At 43.1% G+C, this 13,493-nt stretch overlaps 1 protein-coding gene and 1 long non-coding RNA gene across 8 annotated transcripts in view; one reads left to right on the forward strand and one right to left on the reverse strand.

The window, feature by feature from the left end:
- The window catches only part of NFIX (nuclear factor I X), a 126,407-nt gene that overhangs the window by 85,405 nt on the left and 27,509 nt on the right, over positions 1-13,493 (forward strand). For 3 of the 7 annotated variants that reach the window (XM_083185186.1, XM_083185187.1, XM_083185188.1), the window contains exons 3-9: positions 2,565-2,627; positions 4,502-4,576; positions 4,687-4,807; positions 7,634-7,770; positions 8,163-8,270; positions 10,584-10,762; positions 12,758-12,914. In XM_083185186.1, the coding sequence (XP_083041312.1) occupies positions 2,565-2,627; positions 4,502-4,576; positions 4,687-4,807; positions 7,634-7,770; positions 8,163-8,270; positions 10,584-10,762; positions 12,758-12,914 (840 nt within the window). The remainder of the gene's footprint in view (positions 1-2,564; positions 2,628-4,501; positions 4,577-4,686; positions 4,808-7,633; positions 7,771-8,162; positions 8,271-10,583; positions 10,763-12,757; positions 12,915-13,493) is intronic. The other 4 variants (XM_083185190.1, XM_083185191.1, XM_083185189.1 and 1 more) reach the window with 3 other exon arrangements.
- LOC146075700 (uncharacterized) overlaps positions 1-13,493 on the reverse strand; it is a 122,484-nt gene that overhangs the window by 57,428 nt on the left and 51,563 nt on the right. The gene's annotated exons all lie outside the window — the stretch shown is intronic.

A 13,493-nucleotide genomic window follows, 5' to 3' on the forward strand; every position in this document is an offset into this window, starting at 1 on the left:
CAGTTTGTGTGAGGGGCAGCTCCCGGCTGTGATTTATCAGCTGGAGCCGCTGATAAGATGATGGAGGAGACCTAGAGGCTCGTCAGCCCTTGGGGGCTTCGGGGGAGGGAGGTAGTGTGGGATGAGGCTGGCACGGGGACATGGTGTGAGGGAGACGGGAATAAAGGACCCATAGCTGCCAGCAATTTCTGACTGTGACATGCACTTATAAGCGACACTGATGAGATGGATATAGAGGCCGAAGCATGAGCACAATAAGTTACAGAGTACAAGATTAGCACTGTGGAGGTCATTCTCATTTGATCGCTCCCCCGCTCGAGCGATGTTTAGCTTCTGCGCATGTGCAAAAGCATTTATGCGCATGTGCAGACGCTTGGTGCGAGCGGACACGGCTAACTGCTTATTCACCGTCCTAGCAGTGCGGGCGGGAGGCAAGGGGCTGCACCCATGGGAACGTCCAGCATTTCATGGGCGCCCCCATGAAAATGCTGGGTATTCCCATGGTAGTTTGGCGATGACGCGGGTGCCGGGGGCGGACAGCTGACTTCACCGGATGTCAGCTGCCTGCCTGCATCCCGTACAAGGTTCCCGCCAATCTAAGACACCAGAGAGTGTCTTAGATTTGCGTGCACCTTAGAAATAATTTTCAGCGACCATCGAATGATTTACTCCCCGCTCGGCGTGTGAGTGGGGGGATGGCGTTCGTGCGGGCAGCTTTAAAGCACACGCAAAGCTGTGAATTTCGCAACTTAGTGTGTGAACCAGAATGATCTCCTATGTGTGTTCATTTTACTGCAGGACTTATTGCGTTCCTCGCCTATATCCTAACTTTCCCAGCCATGTCCCCAGTCCAGAAACCTGAAACTAAAACTGTGTTAATCCTGGACTCCTGCTTATACTTGGTTCCCAGTGATGAGAAAGGCTGAAGTAACGTTCCAATACTTGCTAATACCTTGAGCAGTTGTAGCATGGCTGGTGCTGGGTGTCCCACACACTTGGGCCCGTATTCAATGCGGCCGGCGAGGGGGTTAAATGGTGGGGATTGCAGAAACCTCGCTGTTTAACCCCCATGCCAGCCGCTCACCCTATTCTACATTCCAGGGGAATCCACGCTGTCAGAGGACGGGGAGGATTCCCGCGGACAGTGAGGATCGCGGCTCTAATGCATGGAGGCCGATGCATTTAGCCGCGAGTCTCGCTGTCTTAGCGGCCGCATACACCGGTTCCCCCTCGCTCCAAAAATGAAGCGAGGGGGAATCGGTATATGCAGGGGGTCAGCTGATTACTGACCCTGCGAACTGTGACAGCGAGCAGTCAGCATTGAGTACACCCCTTGGTCTGCGCAGAGACATTCCACTGTACATGCACGTGAAGGGGGATCACTATGGATGGGCCACATCCCACTATATAGATGCTTGATAGACTATCCCCGTGTTCCACTGCCTCAGTGTTGAATATTGTATATCATGTTGCATTATGGGGGTGATTCAGGTTGGTTTGCAAAAGCAATCTCCTTATTTAATGGACAAAACCATGCTGCACTGCAGGTGTGGCAGATGTAACATGTGCAGAGAGAGTTATATTTGGGTGAGTTATTTTGTTTCTGTGCAGGGTAAATACTGGCTGCTTTATTTTTACACTACAATTTAGATTTGAGTTGGCACACACCGCACCCAAATCTTACTCTCTCTACAAATTACATCTGCCCCACCTGCAGTGCACACGGTTTTGTCCATTAAAGGAGTTTGCTTTAGCAAACCAACCTGATTTAGGCCCCGAAAAAATTTGAAAAATGATGTTTCCTTCAGTACTGTGACTAGAAATGAAGAGTACGCTATAAACTTATCAATGGCTGTCAGTGAATGAGCGTACTTCAACTTTGTCTATAAATGTGCTTATCGTTGAAAAAAGGACATTTATAATATAATGACGCTGTTCTAATTGTCCACCTGGCTTTATGTAGATATGCTTGGTTTCTTTTTAACTGTATATTCCTAATCTCGCGCCTCCTTGTTTTTTTTTGGTCCTGGGGACCGGCAGCCAGCTCTAAAATGGCTGCCAAGTTTTAAAATGGCTGCCAGCAATTCACAACAGTTCTGTGATATTTTCATCTATAGTCCGTCCCCTCTCAGATGAACAAGTAAATAATAAAAAGAGCCTGTTATCAACAGTTGAAAGTACCCTTAAGTGAGCTGAAAGAGAAACTGATAAACAAATAAGTGCAATAAATGAGACTGCAGGGAGGGCAGACAAAAAAGCAAAAATTCTTTCTCCTAGTGAATATGCTGGCGTAATAGTGAGCTTCTGGAGCCAGATGGGAAATCTCCGCCTGTGTACCAAATATATATAGAAAAATAAATTGCACAAAATAGGCGGCTGAAGGTTTTACACACACGCAAACATACACACGCACACACACACGCATATATAAATTCTATATATTCTTAGTGTGTGTTTATTTGCAGGCATAATGCTTATATTATTGTGAATAATGTAATCAATGTTAGATATTATAAAGTCATTTATGTTGCTGAATAAAGATCATTTTTCTTGTTTCCACACAGATTCCGGACAGTCAGATAATGCAAACCAGCAGACAGAGGTGGACATAAAGCCTCCACCAAATGGTACGTGTTGCTGTATCGTATACAGTATATAACACTGGGATTTACTATAACATGCTACCTACTGATATTTAAGAATCTTGTTATTTTTTTAAAATTTCAATGCACCACACACAAAAATGAAGCTGAAATGTAAAATTTTAAAGAGCTGTTTATAAAATATGGGCTAGGAAGTCATAATTACTTCATAAAAGTTATTTTTATTGCTGTTAAAAGCCTGTCAAAAAAAATGCTCTCCTAATTACAATATGATTGTTACACTTACAAGACTTACGAATGAATGTTAACCAAACTACAGTGCATCCGGCAAGTATTCACATTGCTTCACTTTTTCCACATTTTGTTATGTTTGCCTTATTTCTGAAAGGAATTAAATTGTTCCCTTAAAATTCTCCACACAATACCCCATAATGACAATTTTTTTTAAAATGTAAAAATTAATTAAAAAAAAACCTAAGAAATGACATGTACTTAAGTATTCACAGCCTTTGCTCAATACTTTGTTGATGCACCTTTAGCAGAAATTACAGCCTCAACTCTTTTTGCATATGATGCCACCCATAGCAGCTGCACCCCCTGCACCTATGGTAGTTACGCCCTTGGCCACAAGCTTGGCACACCTGTCTTTGGCCAGTTTTGCCTATTACTCTTTGCAGCACCTGTCACTCTCCATCAGGGTGTATGAAAAGCGTCAGTTCAAAGCCATTTTCAGATCCAGAGATGTGCAGACAAACTGCATGTGCATATAGAATACTGACGCCCATACACCCATCGCTACGTTCTAGCCACAGGGTTACGTTCTAGCACACATCACTACGTTCTAGCCACAGGGTTATGTTCTAGCACACATCGCTATGTTCTAGCCACGGGGAAATTCAAAGGGGAATCGCCTAGCCTGCATCCAGCATGTAGGCTCAGCAGAAATCGCCCTGTGTGTATGGGGCTTCACATGTAACTCTGAATAGACCTCTTAGCTAAATCTCCCAACTAATAAACTTTCTTAGATTTAGTCACAATAGTGAAACCATCAATGGGTTTATCATTGATGGTTGATGGGTTAAGATGATGGCCAGAAAACCCATGAATGGTTTCGCTATCGATGGCTGAGTACTTCACATGCTTCAGGTACTACAGGTACTGTACCACTGGGAGTGGGACACACACACACAAATTTTTTTCCATTGGCCATCGATGGCCGATAGCCATCACTACCCCCAACTCTGAGCGATGAAGATGGAGATACAGTCTGCATGAGCGTGTATCAGTTAGCAGTAGGATACTTACAGTACATAATTAGTCCTCTGATTCTGTTTTCCAAATTTAACAACCACTCTCATAAAGTGGTCCATGTAGATGGGGTGTTCCATCCAGTAACAAAATCAGTGTCATGTGATATCTGGCCAATATCACTTTGTCTCCGAGTGCCATAAAAGCCTTATTGTACAGGCAAACTGTGCCTGCACCAATCCTCTGGGTGGCACTGCATGCAAGTCACTTGTGCCATACGCAGCACAACTGGTGCCACTGCTCACAGCACGGGAGGCCTTTGTATAGACTGGGCATTTGGGCCGCTCTAATGAATTAGACCTGTGCATCCAATACTCATTCACAGGATTCTGCACCATAGTAGCACCAATTGCAGCCTCTTCTTCCCACCTTGGTTATAGTGGATACAGGTACCTGTCTAGGGTACAGTGGGCACTGGAACACTGTAATCCATGTCTATAAGCTGTCTTTTGACAAATAAAAGTAGAACCCAAACCAGTTTGTTACCTAGGACCCCGTGAGGCTTTTGCACACCTCTATGTCATATCTGAATCGAACATTCTCTTCCACGGCTCCTTACATTATATATATGTCTGCCTGTTTCCCTGCAGGACATCTCACCTTCCAAGATTGCTTTGTCACCTCTGGAGTGTGGAATGTCACTGAGCTGGTCCGGGTGTCTCAGAGTGAGTATAAGATGGGGACAGATGGGTTGCGCTCTGTATGGAGATCAGGTTGGTCATTATGTGCTGAGCCCATCGGTTGTGTAAAGTAATTGGCCTTTTGTGTCTCCTAGCACCTGTCGCAACGGCATCTGGTCCTAACTTCTCTTTGGCTGATCTGGAGAGTCCGAGCTATTACAATATAAACCAAGTTACCCTTGGCCGGAGGTCCTTAACCTCCCCTCCATCCAGCAGGTAAGAGAACCCACGGCTGCTTATGCACCATCAGCAACATGTGCTTTTAAAAGTATTTTAACACATGAATCAAAAGACTTTATTATGATTACAGGATATTTTCTATGCTACGTACAGTATCCAGTTGTAGGTCTTTGGTCATGATCGTGTTTGTAAGTAAAGCAAGAAATGCAAGTAATTGGATACAACCATGCTGCACTGCAGATGGAACCCAAGGCCCCCCCCCCTCCGCCAAATCTACACCTATCTGCACTATGGGCCTGATTCTCAAAATGTTTTCTCTCCCCTTCGGTTATAAATGTCAGGAAAAACTGACCTGTATTTTCATCGCTGTTCCCCGAAGGCGGGTCGGGCACTGAATTCATATGATGTTGGCCGCCCGCCCCAAGCAGGCATCGCCACGCCTGCTTCTACAGGGGGACGCCCAGCATTTTTACAAGGATGCCCATAAAATGCTGCGTATTCCTATGCTATCACCCCCTGCACCCCCCCACGGCACTTCCTCCCCGCAAGGCCCGGCAAGTGTGTAACTTGCCAAAGCCATTCGCTGCTGGGGATTCATGTGCAAACCCCAACCATCAACCATCATGTCAGGGGCCAAATTTGGATCACAAGGAGCAATCCTGCATCTGCCCCACCTGCAGTGCAGCATGGTTTTGCCCAGTTGTTAGCTTTTTTGCTTTACTTATAAACATAAATGAGGAATTTATTCATGGATGCAATCTGCAATTGTTTTTCCATGCACATTTACAGACATACAACATGGACTTGTGACTGTGTTTGGGGCTCAGGGCCATCCTGTAGCCGCATGAAGGGGGCATGAGATGCAGCCATAGAACAGTATGGGAGCGGGGATGCATCTGACTGGACAGAGGATACTTAACCACATACTAATGCAAATAGAGTGAAAGCTGCCGCAACTGTATTTTAAAGGTTAAATCACACTACCTCGGGGTTGCCTACTTTTCTAGTGTCCTCAGACCAGAGAGGAGACTTTAAGCAGCACTGAGCTTGATGTCATCAAGCCCCACCCCCAGGCGGCAAAGAACCCGATTTGTAAATCTCAATGGAGAGGACAGGGCTAAAACTACACGATTATGACATTTTAGCCCCACCCCTTCCTCGGAGACCTGCGGATTGCAGTATTTAGACGCTGCGATCAGGGGGGGGGGGGGGGGGGGGGGCGATCGCAGCGTCTAAATACTGCAATCCACAGGTCTGCCATCTGACACGCACAATCTAATCTTTTTTGGGGGAGGGAGGTGGACCCGCTTTTCTGGGGGGGGGGGCGGGAGGGGGACCCGATATTTGGGAGCCTCCCGGCCTTTCCGGGAGGGTAGGCAACCCTGCACTACATTAAATACTAGTTTATACAAATAAAGTATGCTTCATACGTTATTTAAAACAACAACAACAATAGCATAGGGCCAAATGTAGTAGGGTGTGAGATTGTGGGAGATATTTTTTTTTTTCTTTTTAAAACAGCACCTGCAACCATAAGGTCACATATGTTTGAAATTAGGGGAATCTCCTACTATAAATAATGTGGCCCCTTGTAGATATTGTTTGATTATTAGCTGTGATCACACCAGATGGTATAACCCAGTGCTGTAGGAAAATGCTCATACTGGCTCACATGTTGAGGTACCCTTGTTTGGTAGAGATGAGTCTCCTCTTTAATACAGAGGGGCAGATTTATTAAACTTGGAGAAGAGATAAACTGGAGATAAAGCGAAGAAAAGGTAAAAGGAGATAAAGTACAGCCAAAGACAGTTGGGAGCTGATTGGCTGGTGCTTTATCTCCTTTTACCTTTTCTCTGCTTTATCTCCAGTTTATCTCTTCTCCAAGCTTAATAAATCTGCCCCTAAAGGTGCCCACACATGGATAGATTTCATGTACAATCTAAGGTCTATCCAATTTCCCTTTAAATCCAAAACGCTCCTGATCATGCCCACACACAGAACGTATGCATAAACAATCAGTGGGTAAAGAATGGGTCGTTTTACAACTGCAAACCATATACTACATTATTGCTACATCGGTCATCATAATGTCATGGTAATTTTGCTTCAATTTTATCAGACAGATTAGAAAAAAATACAAACATTAATGGTAGTCCCGTACACACAGGGTGATTTCAGCATGAATCGCCAGGGATACAGTCGCTGAGCGACCATATCCCCGTGTGTACGGGGTTACGGTCACCGGTAACGCGCTCCCGCTACCAGCCCTGAAGTGATTGCAGGGGTTCCCTCGACGGCATCCCCTGGCAGAGCGTCTCATTTTCATCAGCGACCATCCGTCGGAGTCTGCCAAAGAGGGGGGTCGGGCGCTGACGTCATGTGATGTCAGCTGCCCGCCCCCGGTGGTCAACAACGCAACTGCGTTCCCACCAAAACACCCCACTCCCCTAGCTGTGCGAACTGGTAGTCGCCAAAGGCTTTCTTCAGCAGCCCTGCAAATGCGCAAATACATGCATACGCAGAGCCGCACCATCGGTCCCCGGCGCAAATACACTGGGGAATGATCACTAATGAATCAGGCCTTAATTGCGTGAGGCATAAACAGATCAGTGGTGGTGGAATGCCACAGCCGCATATACGGAAACACTGCCTCAGCACAGGGGTGAGGAAGCTAGCAGCAGTGCAGGGGTAAAGGACCAAATTAAAAAAGGTAACCAATAAAGAAAACAAGTATACTATTTCTGTGATGGCCCTTCCTCAGACAGTGGCATGGTTGCCTTGTATTGGAAGATAAGGTCTTGAATATGGGCCTGGAATAATGTAACATGCTGATGATTTTCTTTGCTTATGTCTAATTTCCAGCTCCACAAAGCGCCCAAAGTCACTGGACGACAGTGAGTTAGAGAGTCCGGTTGATGATGTGTTTTACCCAGGTACAGGCCGGTCACCTGCAGCCGGGGGGAGCCAGGCCAGCGGGTGGCCGAATGATGTGGACACAGGTATATTCTGTTATATGTCAACTGCTTCATCTTGTGTTTTGCTGAATATTGATCAACTATGGCAGGCAAGTCACACTGACACAAGTGGGGCACCCATTAACAGCCAATCAGCTCTCTGCAAGTCATCTTTTTTTCTTTTTTCCACATGCTTCTAATATTCTACACATATATCTGTAAACTGCACCGTAGAAAGAAAAGTCATTCCACTTCTTCATTACAGTAACTGTAATCTGTCAGTAGGTGGCGCTATGACACCCCTAAAAAAAATTTGCTTTTCTTGCTTGAGACATGAAGCGTTAATGTGACAGATATGTGCACAGTGAGGGACTTCCCCCACCACCATTCCTTGCTATTTCCAACCTTTTCTGACTTGTCTCTTTATTCCTCTCAAGGACCTGGGTCTCTTAAGAAGTCAGGCAAGCTAGAATATTGCCAGACCAGCTCTTCTCGCATGGCATTCACCCACCACCCCCTCCCTGTGCTGGCTGGAGTGAGACCAGGTAGGTGTAGGACATTAGGTGAAGGTAGAGAGATAGGGAGAGTGATGGCGGAGTTGGATGGAGGGCTATTATTTTGTCAAACTACAAATCAGATCGTGTTCATGAAGTTACGAAAACATATTTAAGAAAGAAATGAAGGTATAATCTCACCCTTAACTGATGATGACTATAAAACATGCATGAACACTGGCACACTGACAAATGGGTCCCAGAACACTGGCACACTGACACATGGGTCCCAGAACACTGGCACACTGACACATGGGTCTCAGAACACTGGCACACTGACACATGGGTCCCAGAACACTGGCACACTGACACATGGGTCCCAGAACACTGGCACACTGACACATGGGTCCCAGAACACTGGCACAGTGACACATGGGTCCCAGAACATTGGCACACTGACACATGGGCCCAGAATACTTGCACACTGATCAAAGGGTTCCAGAACACTAGTACACAGGTCCTAGAACACTGATACAATGAGACATGCACCGCAGAACAGTGTTACACTCACTGAAACGGGTGAGCAAAACAATTGCAATGACACATGGTTCCCACAACAATGGCACATTGACGCATTGCAACCAAGAACAATGGTACACTCTCTGACACATGGTTTCCCAAAACAATGGCATAATATCACATGGGTCCCAGTACCATGAAACACTGACACAAGGGCTCCCAAATCAATAGCACACTAACACATGGGGACCCAGAAAAATGGCACAGTCACTGACACAAGAGGTCCTAGAACAATTATAAACTGACATATGGGGTCATAGACTGGACTCACTTGTGTGTACACAAACAAAACACATGCACACACACAAAGACCAGCCGAAATGAAAAAAAGGATTCAATTCCATATGTGCAATCTAATCTGTTATCATGATTATAAACTAATGAAACAATTAGCCATACAAATGCAAAAAAAAGAAGAGGAATTGGGAGATTATGGGTCTCCTTATTGAAAGATGGGGTTCTTGGTTTCAAACTGTAAAGTTAAGAACTTAAGCTGCCCATAGATGGTCCGTCCGTTCTGTACTATGAGATGCGCGCTCCCGCGCATCTCATCGTATGGTACAAAAAGTATGTGCTGCACATACTTTTTGTACTAGCTGTTCATCACATCGCATCGCATCGCATCGCATGCACACTGCATGCACAAGGCATGCGATGTGATGTGTACTATTTAAGTCCCGAATGGATCCATTAAACGGACAGTGTATGGGCAGCTTTAGTGCCTAATTCAGACTTGATCACAAAGCACATTTTTTTCTCAAATGGACTAAACCATGCTGCACTGGGGCAAATGTAAACATGATCAGAGAGAGTTAGATTTGCTTAAGGTGTGTTCAAACTGAAATCTAAATTGCATTGTAAGGCCCCCCATACACTAGGGCGACTTGTCCTTAGGACAAGTCGCCCCCGACTTCCCCCTGAGCTTCCCCGGCTGCTCCCCGGGGGAGCTTGATTAGATTGGCACTTGATGTTGTGCCATTTTTTACATGTGATAAATCCAGAGCAGGGCTGCTGGTGGGAGCAGGGGGGGCTGGTGACGCTGCGGGGGACACAGGCGGCATAGAGCCGGGCAGAGGGAGCCGGGAGCTGTCAGTGCTAGAAAAATAAGCCTATACAATGAATGGGAAGCCTGTGATTTGCTGAGCGCTCTCTCAGCCAATTGCTGACTGGCTGAGAGAGCGCTCAGCCAATCACAGGCCGCCCATTCATTGTATGGGCTTTTTTTTTTTATTCAGTACTGACAGCTCCCGGCTCCCCCTGCCCGGCTCTATGCCGCCTGTGTCCCCCGCAGCGTCCCCAGCCCCCCCTGCTCCCTCCACCGCCGCGCCGCCCCACTAGGTCCCAAGTCGGGTGGTCGGACGTGCAGCAGGTCCGACCACCCAACGCAGATCCGATGCGCACGGGACCGCGCATCGGATCTGAGGTGACATCAAAACTAGCCGATTTTGGTCCGATTTCGGCCAGATCCGACTGATCTGGACGAAATCTGACCAAAATCGGCTAGTGTATGGGGGCCTTAAGAGTAAAACAGCCAATATGTACCCTGCACAGAAACAACTCACCCAAATATAACTCCCTCTGTACATATTATATTTGCCCCAGCTGCAGTGCAGCATGGTATTGTCCATTTGATAAAATATATGCTTTGCTATCAAGTCTGAAATAGACCCTTAGTCTGCATAATCCAGTTGTTGGTTTCATAAATAAATAAATAAATAAATAAATAAATAAATATTTTTTTAAAAAGGAGTTACTCATTTTTATATATTTTTTCTTTCAACTTAGGAAGCCCCAGAGCATCAGCATCTACTATACACTTTCCTTCGACGTCCATTATCCAGCAGTCCAGCCCTTACTTTACCCACCCCACAATACGCTACCATCATCACCACCACAGCCAGGACTCTCTCAAAGAGTTTGTTCAGTTTGTCTGCTCAGATACCTCTGGACAGGGAGCAGGGCAGGTGAGTTTACCAAGTCATTTACAGTGTGACGTTCAAAGAAGGAATGGTCCTCTCATCTTTAATAAATAGTCTAGCTATTGTTAGCCAATACATGTATGTGCATATCTGAATTATCCAAATAATAGTTTAGATGTTTTAGAGATAAAATACACTGTATTTATTTGGATTTATTTAAATATCAATAGTAATTAAGTTTTTTCTAAAAAATAAAAGTAATAATAATAACAACCCCAAAAAAGGTGTTTCAATTTTGTTTAAATGCTATTAACTTCCCTTACAATTTACACCTTTAATATTATTTTAGGATCCAGGAAAAAAATAATTTTGCTAGCATTTGTTTACACATATTAATAAAATATTACATTTAAATGCTAATTAATGTAGCAAGTATACTGTGTTACATTTTTTTTAGAAAGTGTTATAGAACCAATGATATTTTGTTTCCTTTCATTTTTTTTGTCATTTTTTTTTTTACAAAGTGTTATAGAACAATGGTATTTTTTTCTCCTTTAATTTTTTTGTAAAATATTTTTTTAACAACTGTTATAAAACCAGTGGTATTTTTTCCCTTTCATTTTTTTTTTTACACAATTTTTTTTTTAGAAAGTGTTATAAAACCAATGGTATTTTCTTCCTTTATTTTTGTTCATAAGCTTTTTTTTTTTTTTTTTAAAAGACATAGAACCAATAATATTTTTTTCCTTTCTTTTTCTTTTCTAAAATACTTTTTTAGAAAGGGTTATAGAACCAATTGTATTTTTTTCCAATAATTTTGTTTGTATATTTAGAAATACCAATATTTTAAAGACAATTTATTAGAATTTTCCTCAATTAAGTTTTTTTTTTATTAAAAAAGTAATGTTTATAAAATATAAGAACTGGTATAATAACTGACAATACTCTGGTATGTATCTTTTCAAGGATGGTTTTACCGCCTTGTGAGTGTTTTAAGTGTCATATGGACAATATGACAGTGTCATTGTAGCAGAACATTGTAAAAATAAATTAATTGTATAAATATGAGAATACAATAAGTTATCTATACCCTCGGAGCAGCACTAGGATCTCATCTATACTGTGTATAATAAAGCATTTGATAAAAGAGATGTATAAATAGGGTCATATGCTTCTATAGGTATAGTGACCAGGCTGTAACATACTGTATAATATAGCACATATTCTACTTGAATTCCACTCTATTTGTCATAGCTGAGCAATATGCAAATGAATGACCATTCATAGGCCAACCCTAGGAGTGTATGAATCAGTAAAATTACAGGAAATGAGAAGTAAAAAAACACACACACTAAATATAAGTAATAATCTGTCATAGGTGGTTGCTGTTAGTAATTCAGTATATATGTCTTTCATGGGACTTGTTTTTTCCGTTTTGTATGCAGTTTATAGGGCTTGGGTGCTGTGCTATGTTTTTATCACTTACTGCATATTTATGTATAAAAAGTCTCCCTAAACTATTATATTCCCTGAATACTAGATTGTCAGCTCTTCTGCATATATATCCACCAGTATAAAACACTGCGCTGCTGTTTTGTCATTATTCTCTATTTTCTTTATACCCGCTTGCTTCCATGTTGTGAACCATGTATTTTCCATTACTTTTCTTTTTTAGTAAATGCATTTTACTTTAAGTTAGTTTTTTAATTATTTCATACATGATAAATTTATTTAATTTTTAGAATTTTTATATTAACATTTCTCTAAATGGTTAATATGTAATGTAAAATAATATTGTTTTCACGTGGGGGAAAAATTATTTGTTTTTCCATCATATTGATGTAGGTGTTATTATTTGTAAATATTGTTACTATATTTTATAGATGGCTTTTAAAATCTTTTTTTTTCATTTACGTTTTTTTCATTTTTGTTCCCACGGCTTCCCGCAGTTTTTGGGCATAGGTTGGGCTAGTGACTGTGCGGGCGAGGGGCCGTACTGAGCTCCGTTTACTCTCGTTTTGTTATTTATGTTGTCCGCAGCCCAGCAGCGGGGCCCAGGGGAAAATGTCGGGTTCCTTTTTGCTGCCACCCCCTGCACCCGTGGCCAGGCCTGTCCCCCTTCCCCTGCCAGACACAAAACCAGTCACAAGCAACAACAATGTCCTAGAAGGAGGACTGTCAGCACCAGCATCACCCTGTAAGTGAAATTAATCACCCCAAAATGCCCACACACAAAAAAGTAGTTGAAATCCCTGTCTCCATCTGTCCAGTCCGTGTGAGATTGGGGGTGTGATGGGGATAGTAGTGGGGCTTAGTGGGAGAATGGTAAAAATAAAGCTAGCTAGCGCAGGTCGAGAACTGAGGAGAGAGAACAGGGGCACAATTAGACAATGACTATTAGAGACATAAAGGGAAAATTATAAGTGTAGCTCATGACAATAAGATAATAGCATTGTTTTAGTGTAAACTGGTAAAATGAAGGTCAGAATGATATCTGGAAGCTGGTGATGTCACTCGTTCTTCTTACCTGAGTTATACTGAATGTTCTTACAGTAGAGGTTGGGGGCTCCAGTTTGATATAAATGTAATGATCAAATTAAGTGTAATATTTAAAAGTAGAGCACAGAGCTAATATCTTGAAAAAGATTCGTATTACAAAACGACATTAAATACAACAGTTTACATAATCATTGAGGATAGACACACAAATCCTTCCTCTACTGAGCTGCAAGGTAAGCACACTTGAGCATTTATTGAGCATGGTCTTAATCACCTT

This window comes from Crinia signifera, chromosome 4, assembly GCF_055691185.1.
Source record: "Crinia signifera chromosome 4, ASM5569118v1, whole genome shotgun sequence".
Lineage (NCBI taxonomy): Eukaryota > Metazoa > Chordata > Amphibia > Anura > Myobatrachidae > Crinia > Crinia signifera.